Genomic DNA, 26,422 nt, shown 5'->3' with positions numbered 1-26,422 from the left:
GCTTTTCTCCACAGATGCTGCCTGGCCTGCTGAGTTCCTCCAGCATCATAGTGTTTTCTTTCTTGTATAATTATGCATGATTTATGTTTTTCTTGTGAATGTTGTGTATCAGATGCTATGTGCCTGTGATACTGTTGCAAATATGTTTTTCATTGCACCTGTACATACTTATGACAATAAACTCAACTTTAACCTGTAAGAACATGGTACAAATTCCACTGTCGTTCTCCAAAAGGAGTACCACACAGAAAACAATGTCATCCCACACAGCCTGACAGGGAGATCATGGGAGGATACAAAGGTGACAAATCAGAAAGTCCCTGATCAAATTATCAGTGACATGAGATGGCAGGAAATGGTCTTTTTTCACTGAAAACACATTAAGCAATTGTAATTTTAGGCAAGTGCATCTTCATTCCTAACAGCCGCACACACCCACACACTCTCAGTCAGACACTCCCTCATCAAACTTCACAAAACATTAACTGAAAAAGTCTCCCAATCGAGATTTTTTTTTACAATGTGCATAATTTTACTTGGCATATTGATTACAATAGATCAATTTTTTTCTCATCTCTTACCACTCTTTGATGGTCAAGAAATAGTCCATTATTCTTGCCACTCTCAAAATATTTGTGTATTTAAGCTCATTGCAAAATGCGGAAGACGTTCTAAAAATGGATTCAGACACTAATGGTAAAATGATTAAGTTCACCTGATCTAAAAGAAATTAACTGTTGTTGCTGGAAATAAAGATAAAAGACTGGCTAAGTACAGCATCTGTGTGAGAGTGACATTGTTTCATGATGACAAACCTTTAGCAGAAACTGTTGAGGGATAATTATTGGCCTGGGCACAAGATGAATATTCATAGAGCACTACAGCACAGAAACAGGCCCTTTGGCCCATCTAGTCCATAGAACAGTACGGGCCCTTCAGCCCACGATGTTGAGCTGACCTATATAAACCTTATCCATATTCAATCTATCGCCCTCTCTACTTCACCTCCCATAACCCTCTATTTTTCTTTCATCCACGTGCCTATCTAAGAATCTCTTAAATGACCCGATGGTATCAGCCCCTACCACCACTCCCAGCAGTGCATTCCAGGCATCCACCACTCTGTGTGTAAAAAAACCTACCTCTGACTTCTCCCCTGAACTCTCCTCCACACACCTTAAATGGGTGACCTCTAGCATTGGCCATTACTGTCCTGGGTAAAAGATGCTGGCTGTCCACTCTGTTTATGCCTCTCATAATCTTGTATACCTCTATCAATTCACCTCTCATCCTCCATCACTCCAAAGAGAAAAGCCCTAACTTGCTCGACCTCTCCTCATAAGACATGATCTCCAATCCAGGCAGCATCCTTGTAAATCTCCTCTGCACCCTCTCCAAAGCTTCCACATCCTTCCTATAATGTAGCAACCAGAACTGAACACAATATTCCAAGTGTGCTCTAACCAGACTCTGACAGAGCTGCAACATTACCTCCCGACTCTTGAACTCAATCCCCCAGTTAAAGAAGGCCAGCACACCATTCACCTTCTTAACCACCCTATCAACTTACGTGGCAACTTTGAGGGATCCATGTACTTGGACCCCAAGATCTTTCTGTTCCTCCACACTGCTAAGAATCCTGCCATTAACCATGTACTCTGCCTTCAAGTTCGTTCTTCCAAAGTGTATCACTTTACACTTCTCCAGATCATACTCCATCTGCCACTTCTCCACTCTGCATCCTGTCTATATCCTGTTGCAACCTACGACAACCTTCTGCACTAGCTACTACAGAAATAGGCCATTCGGCCCTTCGAGTCTGCTACACCAGTCAATCATGGCTGATTTTTATCCCTCTCAACCCCATTCTCCTACCTTCTCCCCTTAACCTTTGATGCCCTTACTGATCAAGAACCTATCAACCTCCGCTTTAAATATACCTGATGACTTGACCTACACAGCTGTCTGTGGCAATGAATTCCACAGATTCACCACCCTCTGGCTAAAGAAATTCCTCCTCATCTCTGTTTGGAAGGGACGTCCTTCTATTCTGAAGCTGTGCCCTCTGGTCCTAGACTCTCCCACTACTGGAAACATCCTCTCCACGCCCACTCTATCCAGACCTTTCAATATTCAGTGTGTTTCAATGAGATCCCCCCTCATCCTGAACTCCAGTGAGTACAGGCTCAGAACCATCAAGCGCTACCCATACGTTAACCCTTTCATTCCCAGGATCATTATTATAAACCTCCTCTGGACCCTCTCCAATGCCAGCACATCCTTCCTTAGATATGGGGTCCAAAACTGCTCACAATACTCCAAACGTGGTCTGACCAATGCCTTATAAAGCCTCATCGTTACATCCTTGTTTTTATATTCTAGTCCTCTTGAAACGAATGCTAACATTGCATTTGCCTTCTTTACTATTGACTCAACCTGCAAGTTAACTTTTAGGGAATCCTGCACTAGGACTCCCAAGTCCCTTTGCACTTCCAATTTCTGAATTCGTTCCCCGTTTAGAAAATAGTCTACGCCTTTATTCCTTCTACCAAAGTGCATGACTCTACACTTCCCAACACTGTATTCCACTTGCCAATTCTTTGCCCATTCTCCCAACCTGTCCAAGTCTTTCTGCAGACCCCTTGCTTCCTCAACACTACCTGCCCCTCCACCTATTTTTGTATCATCCACAAACTTGGCCACAAAACCCTAGATCATTAGCATATAACGTGAAAAGTAGCAGACCCAACACCGACCTACGCAGAACACCACTAGTAACCAGCAGCCAACCAGAAAAGGCCCCTTTTAATCCCACTCTTTACCTTTGGCCAGTCAGCCAATCTTCTATCCATGCTAGTACCTTTCCCATAATACTCCTATCTTGTTTAGCAGCCTCATGTGCGGCACCTTGTCAAAGCCTTCTGAAGATCCAAGTAAACAACATTCACTGACTTTTTTTTGTCTATCCTGATTGTTACTTCGTCAAAGAATTCCCAACAGATTTGTCAGGCAAGATTTCCCCTTAAGGAAACCATGCTGACTTCAGCCCATTTTATCATGAGCTTCCAAGTACCCTGAAACCTCATCCTTAAAAATGGACTCTAACATTTTACCAACCACTGAAGTCAGGCTAACTGGCCTATAATTTCCTGTCTTTTGCCTCCCTCCTTTCTTAAAGAGTAGAGTGACATTTGCAATTTTCCAGTCCTCCGGAACCATTCCCGAATGTAGTGATTCTTGAAAAATCACTACTATTGCCTCCACAATCTTTTCAGCTACCTCTTTCAGAACCCTTGGGTGTAGTCCATCCAGCCCAGGTGACTTATCTACCTTCAGACCTTTCAGTTTCCCAAGCACTTTCTCCTTAGTAATAGCGACTACACTCACTTCTGCCCCCAGCTCTCTCGAATTTCTGGCACGTTGCTGGTGTCTTCCACAATGAAGACTGATGCAAAATACTTATTCAGTTCATCCGCCATTTCTTTGTTCCCCATTACTATCTCTCCAGCGTCATTTTCCAGAGGTCCGATGTCTACTCTTGCCTCTCTTTTACTCTTTACATATCTGAAAAAACTTTAGGTATCCTTTTTCATATTATTAGCTCGCTTACCTTCATACTTCATCTTTTCTTCCCTTATTGCTTTTTTTAAGTTGACTTCTGTTGGTTTTTAAAAGCTTCCCAATCCTCTAGCTTCCCACTAATTTTTGCAATATTGTATGCCCTCTCTTTTGCTTTTATGCTGTCTTTGACTTCCCTCATCAGCCACAGTTGCCTCATCCTCCCTTCAGAATGCTGCTTTTTCTTTGGGATGAACTGATCCTGTGTCTTCCGAATTACTTCCAGAAACTCCTGCCATTGCTGCCCTACTGTCATCCCTGCCAGTGTCCCCTTCCAATCAACTTTGGCCAGCTCCTCTCTCATGCCTCTGAAGTTACCTGTACTTAAATGTAATACCATTACATCGGATTTTAGCTTCTCCCTCTCAAACTGCAGGGTGAATTCTGTCATATTATGATCACTACCTCCTAAGGGTTCCTTTACCTTAAGCTCCCTAATCAAATCTGGTTCATTGCACAACACCAAATCCAGAATTGCCTTTTCCCTAGTGGGCTTGACCATAATCTGCTCGAAAGAGCCATCTCATCAGCAGTCTACAAATTCCTTCTCTTGGAATCCAGTACCAAACTGATTTTCCCAATCTACCAGCATATTGAAATCCCCCATGACCACCGTATATAAATCCTATCAGGGTCTTTTTACCCTTGCAGTTTCTTAATTCTACCACAAAGAATTCTACATCTTCTGATCCTATGTCACTTCTTGCTAAGGATTTGATTTCATTTTTTTTACCAACAGAGCCACCCCACACCCTTTGCCCACCTGCCTGTCTTTTCGATAGGATGTGTATCCTTGGATGTCTGGCTCCCAGCTGTGATCTTCTTTCAACCATGACTCTGTGATGCCCACAGCATCATATCTGCCAATTTCTAACTGCATTATGAGCTAATCTACCTTATTTCATATACTGCAAGCGTTCAAATACAACACCTTCAGTCCTGTATTCACCACCCTTCTTCTCAAATTTGTCTCCATGTTGCCTGAAGCCAGATTCTTATCCCTTTCTAAACTTTGTCTTATTCTTTATTCTGGAGACTTCAGTAACCTCTCCTGCATTCTCCTTCCTTTTTACTTTATCCATCCTTTTCCAATCTGTTGAACCCCCACACTATTTAGTTGAAAGCCCTATCCACAGCCCCAATTATGCGATTCACCAGGACCCTGGTCCCAGCATGGTGTAGGTGGAGCCTGTCCCATCAGAACAGCTCCCTCCTTCCCCAATACTCGTGCCAATGTCCCACAAATTCAAACCCACTTCTCCCAAACCAATCTTTGAGCCACGCATTTAACTCTCTGATCTTACTTACCCTGTGCCAATTTGCATGAGGCTCAGGTAGTAATTCAGAGATCATTACCCTTCTGGTTCTGCTTTTTAATTTAGTCCCTAGCTGCTCAAATTCCCTCAGCAGAATCTCCTTCATTGTTCTTCCTACGTCGTTGGTACCCACATGGACCACGACAACTGGACCTTGCCCCTCCCATTCCAAATTCCTCTGCAGGTCAGATGAGATGTCCCAAACCTGGGCATCAGGCAGGCAATGCAGCCTTTGGCTCTCTCCACAGAGAACTGCGTCTATTCCCCTGACTATACTATCCCCTGAACCACAGTGCCATGGTTCGGTTGCTCATCCTTCCTACAGTTCCCACTCTCATCCACACACGGAGCAGGAACCTCAGACCTGTTAGACAAGCTCAAAGGCTGAGGCTCCTCCAGCACTACCTCTTGGATCCCCCTACTGCCTCACTCACAGTCCGCATTTGAAGTAGTTAATCTAATGGGCGTGACTGCCTCTGAAACACAGTGCCCAGGTAACTCTCCCCCTCCCGGATGCTTCACAGTGTTTGAAGCTCAGATTCCGGGTCATCAACTTTGAGCCCTCAAGCAACCAACACTTGCAGCTGATGTGGTCACTAGGAACCACAATGGGGTCCACCAGCTCCCACATCATGCAGCTACAACACATCACCTGATCCTGCATCCCTACTTTATTTAATTAGTTATAATTTGATGTCTTTTTATCCAACTACAATAAAAAAAACCGTATCTGCTACTCACCTGCGTCTCCTCACCAAAGCCTCAGAGTCCCACTCCTACACTGGCCCACTCTCACTATGGCCACTCCACTTTACCCTACCTTCTTGTTGGCTGAGTCGCCACACACTTAGCCAATCACACAACTTAAAAAAAAAAGTTGCTAGCTCCTCCCCTCTGCTGCTCTGGCTGCTGCAACTGGAGAGAAAAAAATCACCCCTGCACAAAAGGTACCTCAGATCATGAGTGATTGATAAAGCCCTTAAACTCCAGGTTATTGGAACAGTCTATAGAAAACTAAGGTTTGAAGATTATATTGACATGATTAGATCATGAGAAACAATTTTCTAGAGAAAAGGCACATTTAACCTTTGTGTGGTGTAAGTCTAGCTCTTTTTCTCCCCCAAGAAGTCCTGCTATTTAATTTTGAGCTAATATGTTGTTCTCCCTCTACATTAATTCATTTATGAATAAATCACAACAAATGGCAAGCTACACACACAGAGAATGGCAGTTTGTTATTTTCCACTTTATGAGATGATGCCAGACGGCATTGGCATAATGGGCATATTCCCCTAAATGATTAACTTTGTCAGGGGTGCACAGGATGACATCATTCACCATGCAACACTCCTTTTGAAATACTATAGTGGAACTTGGACAACTTGTCCCTGAAGCAATAAGTGTTGGACACTCCCAGAGCAGCCTGGTCTTCAAGTGCAGAACTGGACTAGGACTCCTACTTAACTTTCATCATTCAGGTCCACACAAAGCAGATTCCACACCCTGGCCCAACTCAACTTCCAGTCTTCCAATTCTTTCCTCATCTGAAGTAGTCCAAAAAGAAATGTTACCTCATGTTACACCACTATCTTTGCACCTTCCTGTTGTACTTTCCACCATTTTGTTGTTTTGCACTTGTCGTATTTTTTGCTGTATTTCTTATTACCAAGTCTACTGTTTGCTCAGGAAGCTTCCTGCAAGCAAGGGATTTCATTGCACTCTGGTGTATATGACAATAAACTAATCTGAATCAAGCAGATTACCTGGTCATTGTCACAATATTGAAGTTTGCTGCACATCCAATTGCTTTTGTTCCACTGCGTTTCAAAAGCAATCATTTAAAAATACTTAGTTTGGGAAGTTCTGAGCCTTTGGCAAGTGCACTATCTAAATTCAAGTCTTTTAATGACACTTAAATATTAAGTAATTTGAATCAACAAACACAAAGTGCTGGAGGAACTCAGCAGGTCGGGCAGCATCTACGAAGGGAAACTAACAGTCAATGTTTCAGGCTGAGACCCTTCATCAGGACTGATAAATTTGAATGTCCAGCCGGAAAACAGGAGGTGGGAGGGGAAGGACCTACCACATTGCTCTAGGATGAGCTGACGGGGACTCAGTGGGGTAAAGGACCTCCTCCTCTGCTGTAACTATTCCAGGAGATATTCTCCTTCATAAGCATGTTTCCCCATCATAAAAACAGCAGGAAGAATCGCATCAAATTCTACATGCAGAGGATTAAGGATGTTCATTCTTATCCAGATGCCTCTCCCAGAATGTCAGAGCCTTATATCACATCCAGTTCCTAACATGGGAGCAGGCCTGATGAAGGGTCTCGGCCCGAAACATTGACTGTTCATTTTCCTCCATAGATGCTGCCTGATCCCTGAGTTCCTCCAGCAGTTTTTGTGAGGTGCTTTAGATGATATTAGCAAACAACATAAGTATCATTCATTATTCTCAGGATTGCTAGTCAGAGTCAGTTACTACACCATTTGAATAACAGCTGGAATTGTGAAAACAAATACAGTTGCAGTCGCTGGAGACAACTGTGCCAAACTCACAGGCAGTACTGGCATGTGATGCAAAGCCAGTGCCCAGTGTTGGACAACAGACAGTGTGAGAACTTGGGGTGAGAATGTGTATAAGGAAAGGTTAGGAGAGTAAAAGATTGTGAGCCCTGAGACATGAATTAAAGGGTACATCACTATGGCTGTAATAGTCTGCTTGAAATAGCTGTGCTTCGCTTTGCAGTGCCTTGCTTCAGAGATATTGCTTGCTTCAGCTAGTTTTCTTCAGCCTTGAGGTATGATAATACCAAGTACAGTCAGTTTGTCTCAGCAAGTCTGCACAATTGACTTTTGCTCCACTAAACTGACCCTGAGCCCACCATGAGAAACCTTATGTATACAAAGATAACTGGTGGAACAAGATGGTCTGAAAAGATTAAGGAACTATAGCTTTAGTAACTTTTTTTTAAGTAAATTCCTTTGTCTGTAACCAATCACGATGTAGAAAATAAGTGCCATGCTGCCTGACTAATGCATGATCATTCCTTGTATGGTAATTGATCTACATACATTCTTGTACTTTTTCCAGAGGTGCAAATAATGTATCTCAGAGACCACCCGGTCCGGGACGTAGGTGCCTGGCTTGGTGCTCTCTCCTCGGATCAAGTAATAAAGAGATTGAACAAGAACAGTGGTCTTGAGTCTTCTCTCCGACCGAATTCAACAATTTTGGCGAGCCAGCCAGGAGTCCAAACGGCACCCAGCGGTGAATCAGTGTAAGTGGAAGAAGCAGAAGCTCACGATTGGAGACGAGACGGGCCCACAGGGCGATTTGACCCTGGTCTCCTCTCAGCCGCGATTCTGTAGCTCTCCCCCTTCGATCCCCGACTGGAGTGACCTAAGAACTCCTCGAACCGGAGAAGGGGAAATCGGTCAGTAAGACCTATTTATTTAAGTATTGTTAATCTGACTAGGCGCAGAGCGGGGTAACCAGGCCCTGCCTGCTGACAAAGGTTTGAACGATTCGATTAGGCGCAGAGCGGGGTAACCAGGCCTCACCGGCTGACGATTAGTGAGACAAGGAGAACGAATGGGGGAAAATTGGGCCCCGATAAGACCCGGTAAAGAGTTGAAGGTAAGAGATTGTGAGCGCTCGGGGAAAAGAGAAGGGGGAGGAGATAAGAGTAACCAAAACAGCATCCTGCCTTAGACTGGTTGTTAAGAGGGGAAATCCCCCACGCGAAGGTCAGGATCTGAAGTGGATGCCGGAGTAGAGTGACAAAATGGGTCAAACTTTAGACAAAGGGGATGTTAAAACACCCTTGGGAAAACTGTGTAAAGAAAATCCAGATCTAGAAAAGAGTTTTCGTCAACTTAGTGCACGATTGAACAAGAAATTGGGGGACTATAATTGGCCATTGGGGGGGGGACTTGGGATTTAGAAAAATGTACGTGCGCTGAAACAGAGGTTTGGAAAACAAATTGTTCACAAAATTGGAAGGATCTCATTACTAAATGGAAAGGGGTGGCAGAGAAATTGAATGAGAAATCTAAACAGACCTCTTGGGAAATAAACACTAAAAGGAGGGATATTCCTATTACAAATGACCAGGGTATACCCCGTCCATATATAGTCCTTAAAGCCTTGTGTGAATTATATGATAAAAAAGGAATTAAAGCAAAGGGGGAAACTGGTAAACAAATGGCGCCTTTGGACACGTCTGGACTTCAACTACTTTTTGAGAGTGGGGAAGACACCGATATGGAAGAGGTAATTGCCTCCGCCCCTCCCTTACCCCAATGGGGCGCGGGTGTTCCCCCATTGTACCCCCAATTTCCCTCCCAACTTCCCACCTACTCAGAATCAGAGGAACAGGGAGCTGAGGAAAACCGGACCCCATCGCTTGTCGCACTAGGTCTAGTGGTGGTAAGGAAACCTTCAAGCTCCCCTGGAAAGTAACCTAGGGGCTAGGAAAGTAACGACTCCCCAGGGTACGAAGCTCAAGACTATGGGAGCCCATCATTAGACCTTGGCACCCAAAATCAGGCAGGCCCATAGCAAACTCACAGGGCAGGGAATGCATTTAAATCGCCCAGGGAGCGGGTGAAATAGCAACTCCGAAGATACGAATTCAGATACAGATGAGGATCATTCTAGGAGGGATCGACCAGAACAATTTTATAATAGGTCCTACCCAAAAGATGACGGTCCCTCAAAGACCCCTGGTGGGCTACAACTTCCCACCTGTAGGGCACCGAATCCCAGGGCAGGACAAGAAGGACAGGGAGAGACTGTTGAAATGTATTCTCCCTGGAAGGAAACCCCAAGAGATGTACATGATTATGAATGGAGCCCCAGACAAGAAAACAGCACCTGTAGAAATCCTTTTAAGACTCGATATACAGCTTCCCCAAGTTAAACGATATCCTCTGAAGACCGAGGCAGTACAGGGGTTACGCCCCCTTATTGCATCGCTCCTCCAACGAGGTGTTTTAGTCCCGTCAGTCTCCTTGCAATACTCCAATCTTAGCAGTCCTGACGCCGGGACGCCCTGAGTGGCACCTTGTTCAGGATCTACAGGCTATTAACACCATTGCGGCCTCACTTCATGCTGTGGTGCCTAACCCTGCAACGATTCTCAGTTTAATTCCAGCATCGGCCAAATGGTTCACTATTATTGATTTACAACATGCCTTCTTTTCAATTCCTTTGCATGAGAACTCGCAGTACCTTTTTGCCTTCACCTTTGAGGATAGACAGTATACCTGGACCCACCTGCCCCAGGGATTCATCCACTCACCCACTATGTTTTCACAGACCCTCTGCGACCAAATGCGCGATATTCATTTTCCAGGGAAGTCCGCTCTCATACAGTACATAGATGATCTGCTACTGGCCAGTGGCACCCAGGACAGCAATTTTACCAATACTAATTACTTATTGAATTCTCTCCACTCACACGGCTATGTTGTCCCGCTAACCAAGGTCAAACGGGGCCAGTCCCAGGTTAAGTTCCTTGGGGTCCTGATTAGTGCCGAGGGTAGGATGCTAACGCCTGATAGAACGACCTCTACAATGTAAGCTCCCCCTCCCACTACTCCTAAGGGGATGCGCAAGTTCCTGAGCTTGGTTAGTTTTTGTCGTCAGTGGATCCCTAACGCAGCATGTTATACCCATCTGCTAAGTCCCCTAGCTTCTCCAAAGGCTCCGGCCACATTCAGTTTAACATCTGAACAGCTCCAAGCTTTTCAAGAACTGAAACAACAGCTCTCTTCTGCTCCCACTTTGGGGAGGCCCCTTTATGATCACCCTTTCCAGCTGTACGTTGCCATTATAGAAGACTGTGCCACAGCTGTGCTTAAACGGTTGCACGGTGATAAATGCCATCCAGTTGCCTATTTTTCCACCTACCTTGATGCGGTAGCACAGGGTTACTGCCACCACCCCCCCCCGTACGCAAGCCATCCCGGCGGTCTACACTATGGTCACAGCCGCTGCCAATATTACCCTACAACAGCCCGTTACTGTTTATACTTCCCATATGATTGCCTCCCTCTTGACTACTAACTGTACACAGCACCTCACACAGGCTAGACTTAGCCACTATGAGGTTGCTCTTCTTCAGAACCCCCTTTTGACTTCTGCTTTTTGCTCCACAGTTAACCCGGCAATGTTTGTCACCAGCCCACCAGACGAGTTGCCTGAAGCCCCTCACTCCTGTCCCGAAGTGAATTATTTCTTAACTTCCCCAGACAGGACCTGACTGATCAGGAGCTACCCCTCCCTGACAAAGCCCTTTTTGTGGACGGCTCCTCATCCGTTTCAGACATAGGGGAAAAGCAGGCTGGTTATGCCATCACTACTACTTCAGAGGTCCTAGAAGCAAGGAAACTGATACCTGCTGTTTCCGCTCAGAAAGCTGAACTTTTCGCCCTTACCCAAGCATGCATCCTCGCTGCGGGAGAACGAACAAATATTTACACCGATTCAAATTATGCTTTTGGGGTGGCCCACGACTTCAGGGCTCTGTGGGCACAAAGGGACTTTCTCACCTCCACAGGCCAACCCATCTCCAACGCACCTTATATAGGGAATTTACTGCAGGCAATTCAGTTGCCCTCTGCGTTGGCTGTAATTAAGTGTGCCGCACATAGGGATGATGACACTCCCATTTCCAAAGGTAATGCCAAAGCTGATGCAGTGGCAAAGGCTGCAGCAGCAGGACATGGGTGGGAGGTTAGCACAGAAACACGCACCTTATTACTGCATGATACTCCTTGAAGTCCAGACATCTCCAACATTTTGAAACTTCAGGGGGACGCCCGTGCTTCTGAAATCCAATTGTGGCAGCGACATAACTGCTGCCCTCACCCTGTAACGCATATCTGGACGACGCCGGCAGACCAGATATGTGCACCTGATGCTTTGTTACCCCTCCTTATTGATAAACTCCACACTGATACTCATCTCAGTAAGGAGGGAATGTGTATGGTTTTGCTTAAAACATGGTGTAATCCAAATATGGAAGAGGTAGCTAGAAACAAAGCTATGAGGTGTGTGACTTGCCAAAAAGTAAACCCGGGCAAGTCAATTAAGGAACTCCTCCCTGGGGGACCATCTGAGACATCACAAATGGACTTTATTGAATTAACACGGGTACGTTGTTTTAAGTACTGCTTAGTCATCCTTGATGTTTAGTAAATGGATTGAGGCCTTTCCGACAGTCAACAACAAAGCAAGTACGGTAGTGAAAATTTTACTAAAAGACATCATTCCCCGATTTGGGATATCACGGCAACTATTGTTGGACAATGGACCTCATTTTATTGGAAAAATTAATAAAAAGCTGTGCACGGCCCTAGGCATTGATCAACAATTACATTGCTCTCATCACCCTACTGCAGCGGGTGCCGTAGAAAGAGCCAATGGAATTTTAAAGGACAAGCTGACCAAATGGACTTCAGAGACAGGACAGAATTGGTTAAAGGTACTCCCACTGGCATTATACCAGTGAGTCACTCCCCAGAGTAATACCGGACTGACTGCAGCCGAGATAGTATACGGACGACCTGCCCGAACCCCCTGGGACGGTGACAACCCCCATCCCCCTATTATGGATTTACAGATGATGGGACAGGAATTACAGGACTATTGTGAGCATTTGATCCTTTCTCTTAGGTCCCTCCATTCACAGGTGAAAGAGGCTTATCGGAAAGATACGAAGGGAGATTGGCCTGATCCTGGACCAGGCGACTGGGTCCTAATCCGTGACTGGGAAAGACCGAAGCTAGGACCTCGTTGGAAGGGGCCGTTCCAGGTGCTGTTACAGACACCATCAGCCGTCAAAGTGAAGGGGAACAAAAAGTGGATACATCTGAGTGATTGCAAGAGGTGGATGGAATATTCGACTTCAAATCCAGTGAAAAATCCCTAATAACTATATTCTCGTCTCAGGAAGAGGAGTCAGGAGTAGAGGGAGCAGAGGCAGGATAAAAGGAGGGATAAAATAAGGAGGAAGATAAAGATAAGAATGGGAGGATTGGGAGTTGGAACTATTATAGTGCTAGGATATATACGGGCAGTAGAATCAGTGGCAGGAAATTATAACTCCTTTTTGTCACTATGCCATGTTTATGCTAGGCAAGAAAACAAGACAGGATGCTGGCCATGTGCAGTGATCCCTCACCATGGGGAGTCAGGGGTTCCCCTTTCAATAATACCCCTTACTCAGAACGAGACCAGATCCATCCAATTTATGGCGAGGGATGGAACTCTAGAGGAAGAAAATTGTGAACCAGGGGGTTATCTGTCCCTAGACTGAAATGCCTGTTATCCCTGCTGTTATAAAGGTTGGCACCTTAGGCCTCTTCCACTTAATTATACCCTGTTGGGACCTGGGCTAGTTGTTACCCCTCCTGCTTCCCCAGTGGATGCCACCTGTTACTGTAACTATAATAAAAGTGCCCCCTATCAGTTGGGGACCCGAACAAGCGCGGGAGGATTGTGCCCCGTGAACTGTACCCACTGGGTGTGCGGGAACTAAGCCTGGTTATCTGGGGAAAGACCAAATCCCAGAGAGGAGGACTTGGGTTTCATGTATACACCCGCCTCACGTAAAGGGTGGAGTGGGTGCTGTTACCTTGCTTATCTTGCCCCTCATTTGCATATTTTGAACCACCCCGGGAACACCCAGACTGGTTAATGCAGCAACGACAAAAGGTGACAGAAATGGATCGATTTTTCTGGACTCTGTTCCCACCATACGGTACTGCCAGAGCAGGGGTGGAGATTCAGAAATTAGCAGCGGCTCTGGAAGAGCTTGCTAACAATACGGCTGACGCTTTAGGGGACACTCAATCGCAGGTGAACAGCATAACAACCAAGATGATAGCCATCCGTCTGATAGTATTGCAGAATAGGATGACGTTGGACTTTATCCTGGTAGAGAAGGGGGGCACTTGCGCCATGATAAGGAAGGAATGCTGCACATTTATACCTGATGTTTCTTCCAATATCACTGACCTGTCCCAGCACATTCAAAAGCACATCTCCAACATTAAGGAAGCAGGGAATAGGTGGAGGAAGGAACCTGGATGGGAGTGGGAAAGCTGGGGGTTATCAGGATGGAGCAGTTGGTTAGCTAACCTGGCAATTTATGCTTTAATAATCATCGTGGGTGTATTTGTTGGCCTAGCCATATTAAAGTGTATTCTGCACCAGATGATGAACTCGGTTGAGGGATTAATACCCGTGCAAAAGGTGCTGGTCGCATGTTCACCCCGAGGCCAGTATCACGAGGAACTTTTGAGACCACCACCACCAGAGGAATATTATCATGCTATGATAAAAGGAGGGAATGAGAATGTGTATAAGGAAAGGTTAGGAGAGTAAAGGATTGTGAGCCCTGAGACATGAATTAAAGGGTACATCACTATGGCTGTAATAGACTGCTTGAAATAGCTGTGCTTCGCTTTGCAGTGCCTTGCTTCAGAGATTTTGCTTGCTTCAGCTAGTTTTCTTCAGCCTTGAGGTATGATAATACCAAGTACAGTCAGTTTGTCTCAGCAAGTCTGCACAATTGACTTTTGCTCCACTAAACTGACCCTGAGCCCACCATGAGAAACCTTATGTATACAAAGATAACTGGTGGAACAAGATGGTCTGAAAAGATTAAGGAACTATAGCTTTAGTAACTTTTTTAAGTAAATTCCTTTGTCTGTAACCAATCACGATGTAGAAAATAAGTGCCATGCTGCCTGACTAATGCATGATCATTCCTTGTATGGTAATTGTTTGCACCTCTGAAAAAGTACAAGAATGTATGTAGATCAATGTATCTCAGAGACCACCCGGTCCAGGACGTAGGTGCCTGGCTTGGTGCTCTCTCCTCGGATCAAGTAATAAAGAGATTGAACGAGAACAGTGGTCTTTTGAGTCTTCTCTCTGACCGAATTTGACAGGGGCAAATCTAGAACCTGATAATAACTGTAGGTAGGACCAGAACTCAGGGCAACGCCTACACTGGGTGATTTAAAGATAAGATAAGATATCTTTATTAGTTACATGTACATCGAAACACACAGTGAAATGCATCTTTTGTGTAGTGTTCTGGAGGCAGCCCTCAAGTGTCGCCACGCTTCCGGAACCAATATAGCATGCCCACAACTTCCTGACCCATATGTCTTTGGAATATGGGAGGAAACTGGAGCACCCAGAGGAAACCCACACAGACATGGGGAGAATGTATAAACTCCTTACAGACAGTGGCCAGAATTGAACCTGGGTCACTGGCGCTGTAAAGCGTTACACTAACCACTACACTACCATGCTTGCTAAAACAGGCATCACCAGCAGACTGTTTGAAACCAGAATGAGATGATAAACCGCAGTAGCTGCTGCCAGACTATGCAAATATTTTATTGAGGCTTTAGATTTCTAAAGTCATTTGAGGTGGGGAGTACAATTTTCCACCCTGCAAAAATCATGCAGGTCACAAAAACCCACCCTGAAAATGAGCACCACAATGAGAAAATAAACATTTCACTGGGAATGGAACATTTCTTTTTAAAAAAAGGTATCTTAATAAAGATTAACCACGAGGGAGAATATACACATCAACTCCAGCCCAGACAACACTGATGCACTGCAATTCACCTACCGTTGAAACAGGTCCACGGCAGATGCCATCTCCCTGGCTCTACAATCAATTCTGGAGCATCTAGAGAACAAAGAAACCTACATCAGACTCCTATTTATGATTACAGCTCCACCTTCAATACTACTGGCTGTGTGGGAGATGACAGAGAGTGGTAGTGGATGATTGTTTCACAGAAAGGAGGCCTGTGACTAGTGGTGTGCCTCAAGATCTGTGCTGGGACCATTGTTGTTTGTTGTCTATATCAATGATATAGATGATAATGTGGTAAATTGGATCAGCAAGTTTGCTGATGACACTAAGATTGGAGGCATTGTGGACAGCGAGGAAGGCTTTTGAAGCTTGCAGAGGAACCTGGACCAACTGGAAAAAAATGGGCCAGAAAATGTCAGATGGAATTTAATGCAGACAAGTGTGAGGTGTTGCATTTTGGAAGGACAAATCAAGGTAGGACATACACAGTAAATGGTAGGGCACTGAGGAGTGCAAAGGAACAAAGGGATCTGGGAGTTCAGATACATAATTCCCTGAAAGTCGCAGGTAGACAGGGTTGTAAAGAAGGTATTTGGCATCCTGGCATTCATAAATCAAAGTATTGAGTATAGGAGTTGGGATGTTATGGTGTGGTTGTAAAAGACATTGGTGAGGCCAAATTTGGAATATTGTGTGCAGTTCTGGTCACCTAACTATTGGAAGGATATCAGTAAGATTGAAAGAGTGCAGAGAAGATTTACTAGGACGTTGCCAGGTCTTCAGGAGTTGAGTTACAGGGAAAGATTGAACAGGTTAGGACTGTATTCCTTGGAGCGTAGAAGAATGTAGGGAGATTTGATAGAGGTTTACAAAATTATGAGGGGTATAGACAGAGTAAACGTGAGTAGGCTCTTTCCACCTAGATTAGGAGAGATAAGTACAAGAGGACATGGCTTTAGGGTGAAAGGGGAAAGGTTTAGGGGGAACATTAGGGGGAACTGCTTCATTCAAAGAGTGGTGGGAGTATGGAACAGGCTGCCATCTGACATAGTAAATGCGGGCTCACTCAAGTCTTAAGAATAAATTGGATAGATACATGGACGGGAGAGGTCTGGAAGGTTATGGACTGGGTGCAGGTCAATGGGACTAGCGGAATAAAAGTTTTGGTACAGACTGGAAGGGCTGAATGGCCTGTTTTCTGTGCTGTAGTCTTCTATGGTTCTATGTGCTATTTTAAAGTTATACCTTATTTTAGTTGTCTAAACAAAGGTAACTTGTTTCTGGGCACAGAGAAACCAACCAAGGTACTAGATGAAAACTAAATTGTGGCTCAGAATATACATTTGCATAAAACAAAGTGAAGAAAAAAAAATGATAAAACAAGATAGGTCCACTGCAGTCACACACTTCAAACATCATACACTTTAGAACATATATTGTGTCCAAAACAGGATGCACATTTGACCAAGAATGTTTCACAGCTAACTGTTCACCATCATCTTTACAACTGTTTACAATTAAAATCTATCCACAGACATCCTGGTGGGTTTGTCTTAAGATTTTTGTTTTCAACATACCTAACAATGTATTTAAAAACCCTGCCAACCATGGGCAACATGTAGGCACTTAACTCCACCATTCAGATTTCTCTGCAAGAAACCAGGATATTGTCATGAGCCAAGTTCTCACATGGCAGAAGATTCTTGCAGCTCCACAGCAGCTGGCAAATCGTTCCCACCAGTCTCCCAAATGCTCACTCAAGTTTACGGGTTGTACACTAGTCAGACGTTTGTAACCTAGGGAGGATCTATACTCCAGTTCATGTATTCTGAAAGAAGAAGCAAATGATCTGTGCTTCTGTTCTACTAATAGCTCTCTGCCACAATGTTCTCCTGGGACTATACTTGCTGGAATTCAGAAGAATGAGAGGGGATCTCACAGAAACAAATAAAATTATGAAAGGGATAGATAAGAAAGAGGCAAGAAGGTCGATTCTGTTGGTAGGTGAGACTAAAACTAGGGGACATAGCCTCAAGATTCAGGGGAGTATATTTAGGGCAGAAGTAAGGAGAAACTGCTTTTCCCAGAGAGTAGCGAATCTGTGGAATTCTCTGCCCAGGGAAGCAGTAGAGGCTACCTCATTAAATATATTTAAGACACAGTTAAATAGATTTTTGCATAATATGGGAATTAAGGTTTATGGGGGAAAAGGCAGGTAGGTGGATCTCAGTCCACAGACAGATCAGCCATGATCTTAGTGAATGGCGGAGCAGGCTCAATGGGCCAGATGGTCTACTCCTGCTCCTATATTTTTTATTAAGCCAGCCAGTCAGGTGGCATCTGTGGAGGCAAAAGGTGCAAGTCAACAAGATCCTGCATGAGGACTGAGAGGGAAAAGAACATATATACATACTATATTTTACACACACACGAGGGAGGGGTGGGATAGAGGCTGGTAGGTGATAGGTAGAACCAGATGGGGAGGAGGAAATGATTGGCAGATTGAACCAAGTGGGGAATGGCTTGCCAACAGTGAACAAAGAGAAAAGAGACCTAGGCAGAGAGGTGAGTGTGTGTGGGAAGAGAACTCTTTGCACGTGGGTTGCTACAAATTGGAAAATTCAATGTTCATACCATTGTGTGGTAAGTTACCCAAGTAGAAGATGAGAAGTTGTCCTTCCAATTTGTGTTTAGCCTCAGCATAATCACAGTGAAGGCCGAGGACAGACAGGTTGGTGCAGGAGAATTAAAATAACATGCAACCAGAAGCTTGAAGTGGCCGTTGCAGACAGAGTGCAAGTGCTCTGCAAAACAGTCGCCCAATCTACACTTGGTGTCTACAATGTAGTGGAGGCTACATCGCGAGCACTGAATGCAGTAGCCCAGGTTGGAAGAGGTGCAGGTGAATCTCGGCTTTACCTGGAAGGGCTTTTTAGCTCCCTAGATGGTGGTGACTGAGGTAAAGGGACAGGTGTTACATCTCATGTGGTGCAAGGGAAAGTGCCAAGGGACAAAGAGAGGTAGGTGGGGAAGGATGAGTATATCAGGGAGAAGAAAAGAGAGTGGTCCCTGCAGAAAGCAGAAAGGGTGAGGGGAGGGGAAGATGCAACTTGTGGTGGGATCATGTTGGGGCTGGTGGAAATGGTGAAATATGATATGTTGGATGCAGGGGTTTGGGGGTGAAGGGCAAGGACCAAGGGAACTCTATCACTGCTCTGTCTGGAGACAGGGGCGTGAAATCAGATGTGTGGAAAATCGAGGAAATGTGTGCAAAAGCTCATCAACAATGGCAGAGGGTAAACCACATTGCGGGAAGGAGGTCATTTCAGAAGTCGTAGAGCAGAAAGCCTCATGTTGAGAAAAATGCGGCAGAGATGGAGAAATTAAGAAAAAGGGGATAGCATCCTTACAGGAGGCAGGGTGGGAATCGGGATAGTCTAGATGGCTGTGGGAGTCAGTGGAATTATAGAAGTTGTCTGTGGCAAGTCTATCTCCTGAGATGGAGACAGAGAGATCCAGGAAAGGAAGAGATGTGTTAGAGATAGTTCAGGTGAATTTGAGGGCAAGGTAGAAGTTGGTGACAAAGGTAATGAAAATATACCCTCATTGGCAAATAGTTACAGGTGCATCAAAGGTCTTTGCTAGTTCAGATATTACAGATTATTGCTATTGGTCACAGCAGGGAAAGCAGATAATACATGCAATTCCCTCTCTCAGCACCTACTACTGTGTTCCTATACCTCCACCCCTATTCATTTCAATCCCCATCCTTCTTCACCTCACCCCCCCCAACCTTTCCATCAATTCCCTCATTCACCCCTCCAACCACAATTGGTGGTCTCTCCCTCTCAAAAACTTGTTTTCCTTTTACACTGCTCAAGAAGATTTGTATTCCATTAATGTTTAACAGTTCAATATGAACCAACGATTAAGTCATTGATAATTACCATTGCAAATTCAAGATCTTCAGTTGCAGGAAATTCAGCATTTTACTACAGAACTTGGGAAATTGCCTTGCTTTTCAAATGGTAGATGTGATTGAGGACATTGCCAGGGTTGGAGATTGATACATCTTCATAATAACCAGGCTCATGTTTCATTCTTTCAAACAAAAGAAGCCAAGATCTCACTCGGTCAGTTTAAACAGAATTCAATGTCACACATGTAATGTAACTTCTGGGAGAAGTTGGGGTATTGTCTATCCTCACCCAAACAGAAGTGAATCTTGCTGCCTGTGAAATGTGCAGGCAGAGTCAACGGTTACAGACAGAAGGGAGCCTTTCAACGCAGAGTTCATACCAACTCTCCACAAAAGCAGTTTGGCTGGGCCGACTCCACGCCCTTTCCCATAGCCCTGCAAAATTCTCTCTTTTTAAATACTTATCCCATTCCCTTCTCAACACTACAACTAAATCTGCCTCCCCAGCAGTTCATTCCAAACGATACTTGGGTCACTGCATAAAAGGTTTTTCCCTATGCTATCTGCAGTTCTTTTGGCAATCAGCTTCAATTCATACTCCCTAGTTGTTGGGCTTTCTGCCAATTGGAGGAGTTTTTTCCTTCTATCTAATCTGTCAATACCCTTCAAGATTTTAAATGTCTCTAACACAACCCTTTCTGTTCCGATAGGAATGAGCACAGTTTCTCCAGTCAATCCAGATTAGGAATCTAAAGTCCTCACCAGTGGAATAAATTTTATAAATCTCTTCTGCACCCTCTTTAGGGTCTTCACATCTTTCCAAAGTGTGTTACCCAAAACAGGGCACTAAACTCCATTTGTAACTCAATCTGTGTTTTATAATAAGGTTCACCTATTCCTTGCTCTTGTACCCTTTAACTCTATTTATAATGATTACAATCCAGCAGGTTTTATTTGTACATCACTTTCTTATCCTGCCCAATGCACAGAAACTGCTCTACCCTTCCTTTGTACTTGCATTCCATTTAGAGCTGTACCCATTGTATTGTCTCTTTTTGTTCTTCCTAACAAAATCATTTCAGAAACCACTCACAGAGGAAAAAGTACTTTAAGATAAGCTTCTTAAGTGTTGTAACCTGCAGAACCTCAAATCAACAACTGAGAAGTAAGATTGGCCATAATAACTAGTTTGGCTGGCTTAATGGCTTTTTCAGCAAGAAACCTTCAGAATATCAGTAAAATGCAAGAGGACATGAAAAAAATCACAAATCACTAACTATGTTGCAAGTCTGACTTGCAATATAGAACATAGAACATTACAGCACAGTACAGGCCCTTCAGCCCATGATGTTGTGCCGACATTTTATCCTGCTCCAATATCTATCTACCCCTTCCCTCTCACATAGTCCTCCATTCGCTATCATTCATGTGCTTATCTCTTAAATGTCCCTCTAGATTGTAGAAAATGGTGAAGATCAAACTAGCAAAGTCATTGCATATTGAAAATGGAAGACTGGTACTGTGGAGGAGCAGTAGTGGTTAAGTTGTTAATCTGCTCAAGTGGCCCAGATAGTAACCCAGAGATTTGGACTAACAGACCTACAAGTTAAAACCCCACTGGGACAGCTGTAGAATGTAAATTCAGTCAATAATGTAATATTTATAAAAACAACTTGTTTTAATAATGGTGACCAGAAAACTACAAGATGGTCCACAGACTCCTCATCTGGTTCACTATTGTCCTAAAGGGGAGGAGAGCATCTGTACTTACCCGGCCTATACGTGACTCTAAACCCACAGCAACGTCATTAACTCATAGCTGCCCTCTAAACTGGTCAAGTACAGGGCTGCAGAATATTCATATGGTACTCAGGATGCTGATGGGTCTGACGTGGAGTATGTTGTAATAGTAAATCTGCAAGTTCTATTAAACAAATAAGACCTGCTTTATGTAAATGAACTAGTGGAATTGGCAATACAAATAAGAACAGACTAGCAGCCCACTGAAATGTTCTCTTGAAGATAGCGTCCTTTGCTGAGAACTATAGGATTGTAGCAATACCTCACAATTACTCCTAGCCCTGTAGACCTTACTAAATCCTCACAAAAATCTCAGAACAGGTTCCCATATTGGGAGAGCTGCCCCCAGACTATTCAAGCTATAAGCCCGACATAGTTGTATGGTATGATTCTGTGAGTAGACATGCCAGATTCACCACCACAATCCCCCATTACATTCAGTCCCACCAGTAGGGTAGACCAACCAGAGGGAGAACAGTGGCAAACAGGAAGGAGGGAGTAATCCTGGAAGCCCTTAGCAACAACCCCAAAACCCATGAAATTTCATGCCATCGCATCAAATATACGTTTGGAAACGTCCTCCTGATTGCTATCTCCCTTATGTGATAAGCAAAGCTCCTCCATATTAAATAACTGGAAACAACACTGAAAATAGCACAGATATATTTTGAGTAGGGCTCTTCAATACCCGTCACCGAGAGTGGTTTGGTGGCACCACCACAGACTGAGCTGGTGAAGTTACAATGGATAAAGCTGCCAGGTTGGTTCTGCAAAAGGAAGGGAGCAAACCAACTGGCATGTCCTCATCAATCTACATTTACAGATGCACCTCTCATTGGGAGAAGTGACCACAACAGTCCTTGTGGAGACATGTCGGTGTTCGCACTTCATCCATCATGTTCTATGGCATTACAGTAAAACTGAATAATTTGGTTCAGCATCTGGCTCACTGCCAGTCCAGCACCAACGTTCCATGGGTGCCTGATAATCAGAACTTTATTGTAAAATCATGTTAAGTGGGAGAAAATCAAAACAGGTCACATAAAACTTCGCACCAATGAGGTGATGTGGACCATCAATAATAGCAGTAATGTACACCACCAGACTAAGTGTAACACACATCCCAGCACATCCCTCATTCCATCATTACCTACAAGCCAGGAGATTTACCACGGTTCAAAGAGGAATGCAGAAGAGCATGACAGGAACAACACCAGGCAAAGCTAAAAATGAGGTATCAATCAGATGAAACTGCAACACAGGACTACATGGTAAACAACATGCAATTAAAAGAGCTAAGTGATCCCATAGCCATGGATCAGATCAAAGCCCTGTATACTTGCCACATCCAGTCTTGAATGGTAGTGGACAATTAACCAGCTAACAGGAGTTGGCAGCTTTGAGAAGAATGGCAGGGACCAGCAGACAAGTGCAAAAGACAAAGCTGAAGCACTTGAAGATCCATCCTAACTTTCTCAAGGTCCTTAACGTTACAGAAGCCAGCCATAAGTCATCACGCCAGTAGGTATCAAGCACTAGTTGAAAACAATTGGATACAGCAAAGGTTAAAGGACCAGGTAACCCAACTGTAAAACTGAATATCTGTGTTCCACAATTAGCTACAGCTATAGTCAAGTTATTCCAATACAGTTACAACACTGGCATCTACTCAGTGTGAAGAATTGTACAAGTGTAACCTGTTAATGACAAATAAGACAAATCAAATCCAATTAACTGCTGCAAAATCAAAGTGATGAAGAATGTCAGACAGGGGCTGGTGTCTCAACTTTTTACAAGTCATATAAATGACTTGGATGAAGGCACTAGAAGCATGGTTGCTACATTTGTTGATGGCACAAAGATACATACAGAGGCAAGTTGTGAAAAGGACATAAGGAGGCTACAGAGGAAGATAAATATGTTAAGTGAGTGGACAAAGATTCAATAAAACTAGTATGATATGGGAAAATACAGAGGCATCGACTTTGGCAGGAAACAAAAGTCTCATCTGAATGATGAAGGACTGCAGTGCTCTGAGATGGTGGGATCTGGGTGTCTTGATGCATGATACAGAGAAGGATAGTCTGCAGATACAGTAAGTAATTAGGAAGCTAACAGAATTTATTTATTGTCCCCCATGAGGAATTGAATACAAGAGTAGGGAGGTATTGCTTTGGTTATATAGGTAAGAGGTGATATTACACTGGAAGCACTACATACATATTGATCTCCTTAAGGAGGGATGTTAACACATTGGAAGCAGATCAGAGAAGGTTAACTAGACCAATACTTGGAATAGGCAGGTTGTCTTATATGGAAAGGTTGAACGAGCTAGGCTCCATTCTACAGGAACATATAAGAGTAAGAAGGGGTTTAAATGAAAGAAAATTGAGGCGTCTTAACAGAGTAGATGTGGAAAGGATGTTTCCTCTTGTGGGAAAATCTAGAACTGGAGCCCTCCCTTTAAGATCCTTCCAGCACAGTCAGAGTCTCAGTCCCAACACACTCTGCCCTTGAGGTGGCTGCAGTGTTGAGGAGATAATTGGCCATCTCTTTGTACACCATGCGATTGCCAAGAAGGTCTGGCAATGGATGCAATGGTGCTTATTGAGGTTCTTCTTAAACAGCTGTGTAACAGAAGACTCTCTGATCTGGGGGCTGTTCCTAGGAACACATACTTAAAGCAAACATAGCTGCAGCTTGAAAATCATCAGCTCTTTGGTCTGCCCAAAACTTGTTAGCCTTTGGTGCAAGAAGAAGTCTGTCAGTGAATACTGCTAACTGGCACATTCTCGGGTACAGGAGTACCTGCTGGTGAATGAACTGAAGCTTGGTGCAACTGCCACAAAAGCTTTGTGGGGAAGGACCACATTCTAAGGTCCTACTGCCACTGGACAGTGAGGGGCTAAGTCCTGTGTAACAACTTCTCAAACACTTTGCAGAGGTATTGTGTAAAGAGGAAACAGGAGCAGCAGTATGAGATAAGAGTATGTATTGGTTTCATGGCACAGTAAATGTAATGAAAGGTGCTCACTGATTGTATTGTATTTTCTGTATATGTTGTTATGCATAAAGTATATTTTTGAAATAAAAAGGATCTAGAACTGGGTCTCTATTTAAAAACAAGGAATCACCCATGCAAAGCAGAGATGGGGCAATTTTTTCTTCCCTCTGAAAAGGACTGAGAGTTTTTGGAAGTCTACTTCAAAGCATGCTGGAAGCGGCTGTTTCTGAATATTTTTCAGGCAGGCTAGACAGATTCTTGATGAAAAGTGAATGAAAGGTTAGCAGAGTAGGTGGGGCTGCAGAAGTTACAATCAGCCATGATCATATCAAATGGCAGAGCAGAGTTGAGGGGCTGTGGCCTATTCCTGCTCTTAACTTGCATTTGTATATGCTGTTGAGTTTACTGGAATAACATGCATAAAATTCTCATTCTGGGGTTGCACACTGGCACAGCCAGTAGAACTGCTTCAGCAACTCAAGTTCAGTCATGACCTCCAGCACCGTCTATGGCCATATGGTTTCTTCCAGAAGCTCCCATTTGCTCCCACATGCCAAAGATATGTGGGTTGGTAGATTAATGTAAAATTACTTCTGGTGTAGCTGGTAGAATAGGTGGAAGTGTCAAGAGAATGGGATACAGAGAAAATTTGTGGGGTTAATGGAACTACACTGTCAGCATAGACTCGTTGGGCCAATGGCCTCCTTTTATGCAGCAAGGAAATAGAGTCACAGAGAGATACAGCACAAAAACAGGCCTTTGAGCCCATCAAGTTCACACCTATCGTCAGATTCTACCACTCCTCTACACAGTTGGGGCAATTTACAGTGGCTAATTAACCAGCCAACTCTTACACCTTTGGGACGTGGGAGGAAATTGAAGCACCCAGATGAAACCTATGAGGTCACAGAGAGAGTGTGCACTCACTGGCAGCACACAAGGTCTCTGGCACCATGAGGCAGCAGTTCTACTAGATACACTGCTGTATCAACCATCAATATAATAGGCATATAATCAGATTTATCCCAGAGATTCATAACAAATGGAATTAACTTGGACTTGAACTATGGATCAAGGCAACTCAGCATTCAACACGTTCCATTTTTTAATTTGTCCACTACAGTGCCATTTTCTGCCAGTCATTGGCAGGACCATATGACCAAACTATTTGTAATTTCTAGTTTCAAAGGAGCTTGATCAGCAAACTGGATTTGACACCTTCCAACTGCTCACTTTTCTTGCTCTTCTAATATGCAGAAGTACTGTTTCAATACCATCTTCTCCACACCCTTTAATGTATGAAAAAGTTTCTTTTTTTTTAAATAATCAAAGGCACAGTTTAAAGGCTTACTCATTCTTCCAACACCTCTAGAGGGAGCCTTATTAACTCTTACAATTTTGATGATTGAATGTTGTGACAATTCAAAATGATAATTATTTCCTGAATGCTTTTTTTTATCCATTTCATTGTCTGCCAATTATTGCACTGATTTTTTCTCTGAGAGCTACCTTACTCTGGTATTCTTCATCACTGGACACTCTTATATGAAAACACGTTTCCCCTGAAAACAACTCCAGCATTTTCCAAAGATCAGCTGCCCATCTTTGCATTGTCCATTTTCACCAAGATTTGCTTTAGTTTGTTGAACTCATTAAAAAAAAAGGCTTTTCTTCTTCTGAAGACTGTTCACAACCATATTTCCAATGGTTTCTGAAGCAGGCCTGCCACTTGCAGCGCTGTCACTGTTCAAATTCTCCTTTCCTCACAGTTTCACTGCAGCCACCAACCATTCAATTTCTACACCTCACTCAAGTTGCAGCTTCTAGCCCATTTTTGCACAAAATTGATTCTTGGAGACTTTTTGATGCCACCCAAGCCCACCTGATGCAGCATGTGCTCAGGTAAGTTTCACCATTAGCCTTGAAGTACTTGCGTTTTTATAAAATGTACCCTATCCTATGGCAACCATAACATGGGACCTCTTTGAAGCAGTCCAAGGTTGGTTGTCTGGTATGGTATTCACTTTTTCCACCAACATGATCCATAGCTCTCCTGCCTTTGGCACCCATGGGATCTGCTAATGTCCATTGTTCAAATCTTGTAATGCTCTACGTGAAACTGCTGG

At 43.9% G+C, this 26,422-nt stretch overlaps 1 protein-coding gene across 2 annotated transcripts in view; it reads right to left on the bottom strand.

Annotated features, from left to right (window-relative positions):
• The window catches only part of glb1l2 (galactosidase beta 1 like 2), a 67,298-nt gene that overhangs the window by 39,580 nt on the left and 1,296 nt on the right, over positions 1-26,422 (bottom strand). Inside the window, exon 2 of one of the 2 annotated variants that reach the window (XM_052039661.1) lies at positions 15,604-15,663. The exons of the other annotated variant lie outside the window; for it this stretch is intronic. Within the exon in view, the coding sequence (XP_051895621.1) occupies positions 15,604-15,663 (60 nt within the window). The remainder of the gene's footprint in view (positions 1-15,603; positions 15,664-26,422) is intronic. 2 annotated transcript variants of the gene reach the window in all.

Source organism: Pristis pectinata, chromosome 27 (genome assembly GCF_009764475.1).
Source record: "Pristis pectinata isolate sPriPec2 chromosome 27, sPriPec2.1.pri, whole genome shotgun sequence".
Taxonomy (NCBI): Eukaryota; Metazoa; Chordata; class Chondrichthyes; order Rhinopristiformes; family Pristidae; genus Pristis; species Pristis pectinata.
The sequence above is the reverse complement of the archived record's forward strand: the minus strand, read 5'-3'. Positions and strand labels throughout refer to the sequence as shown.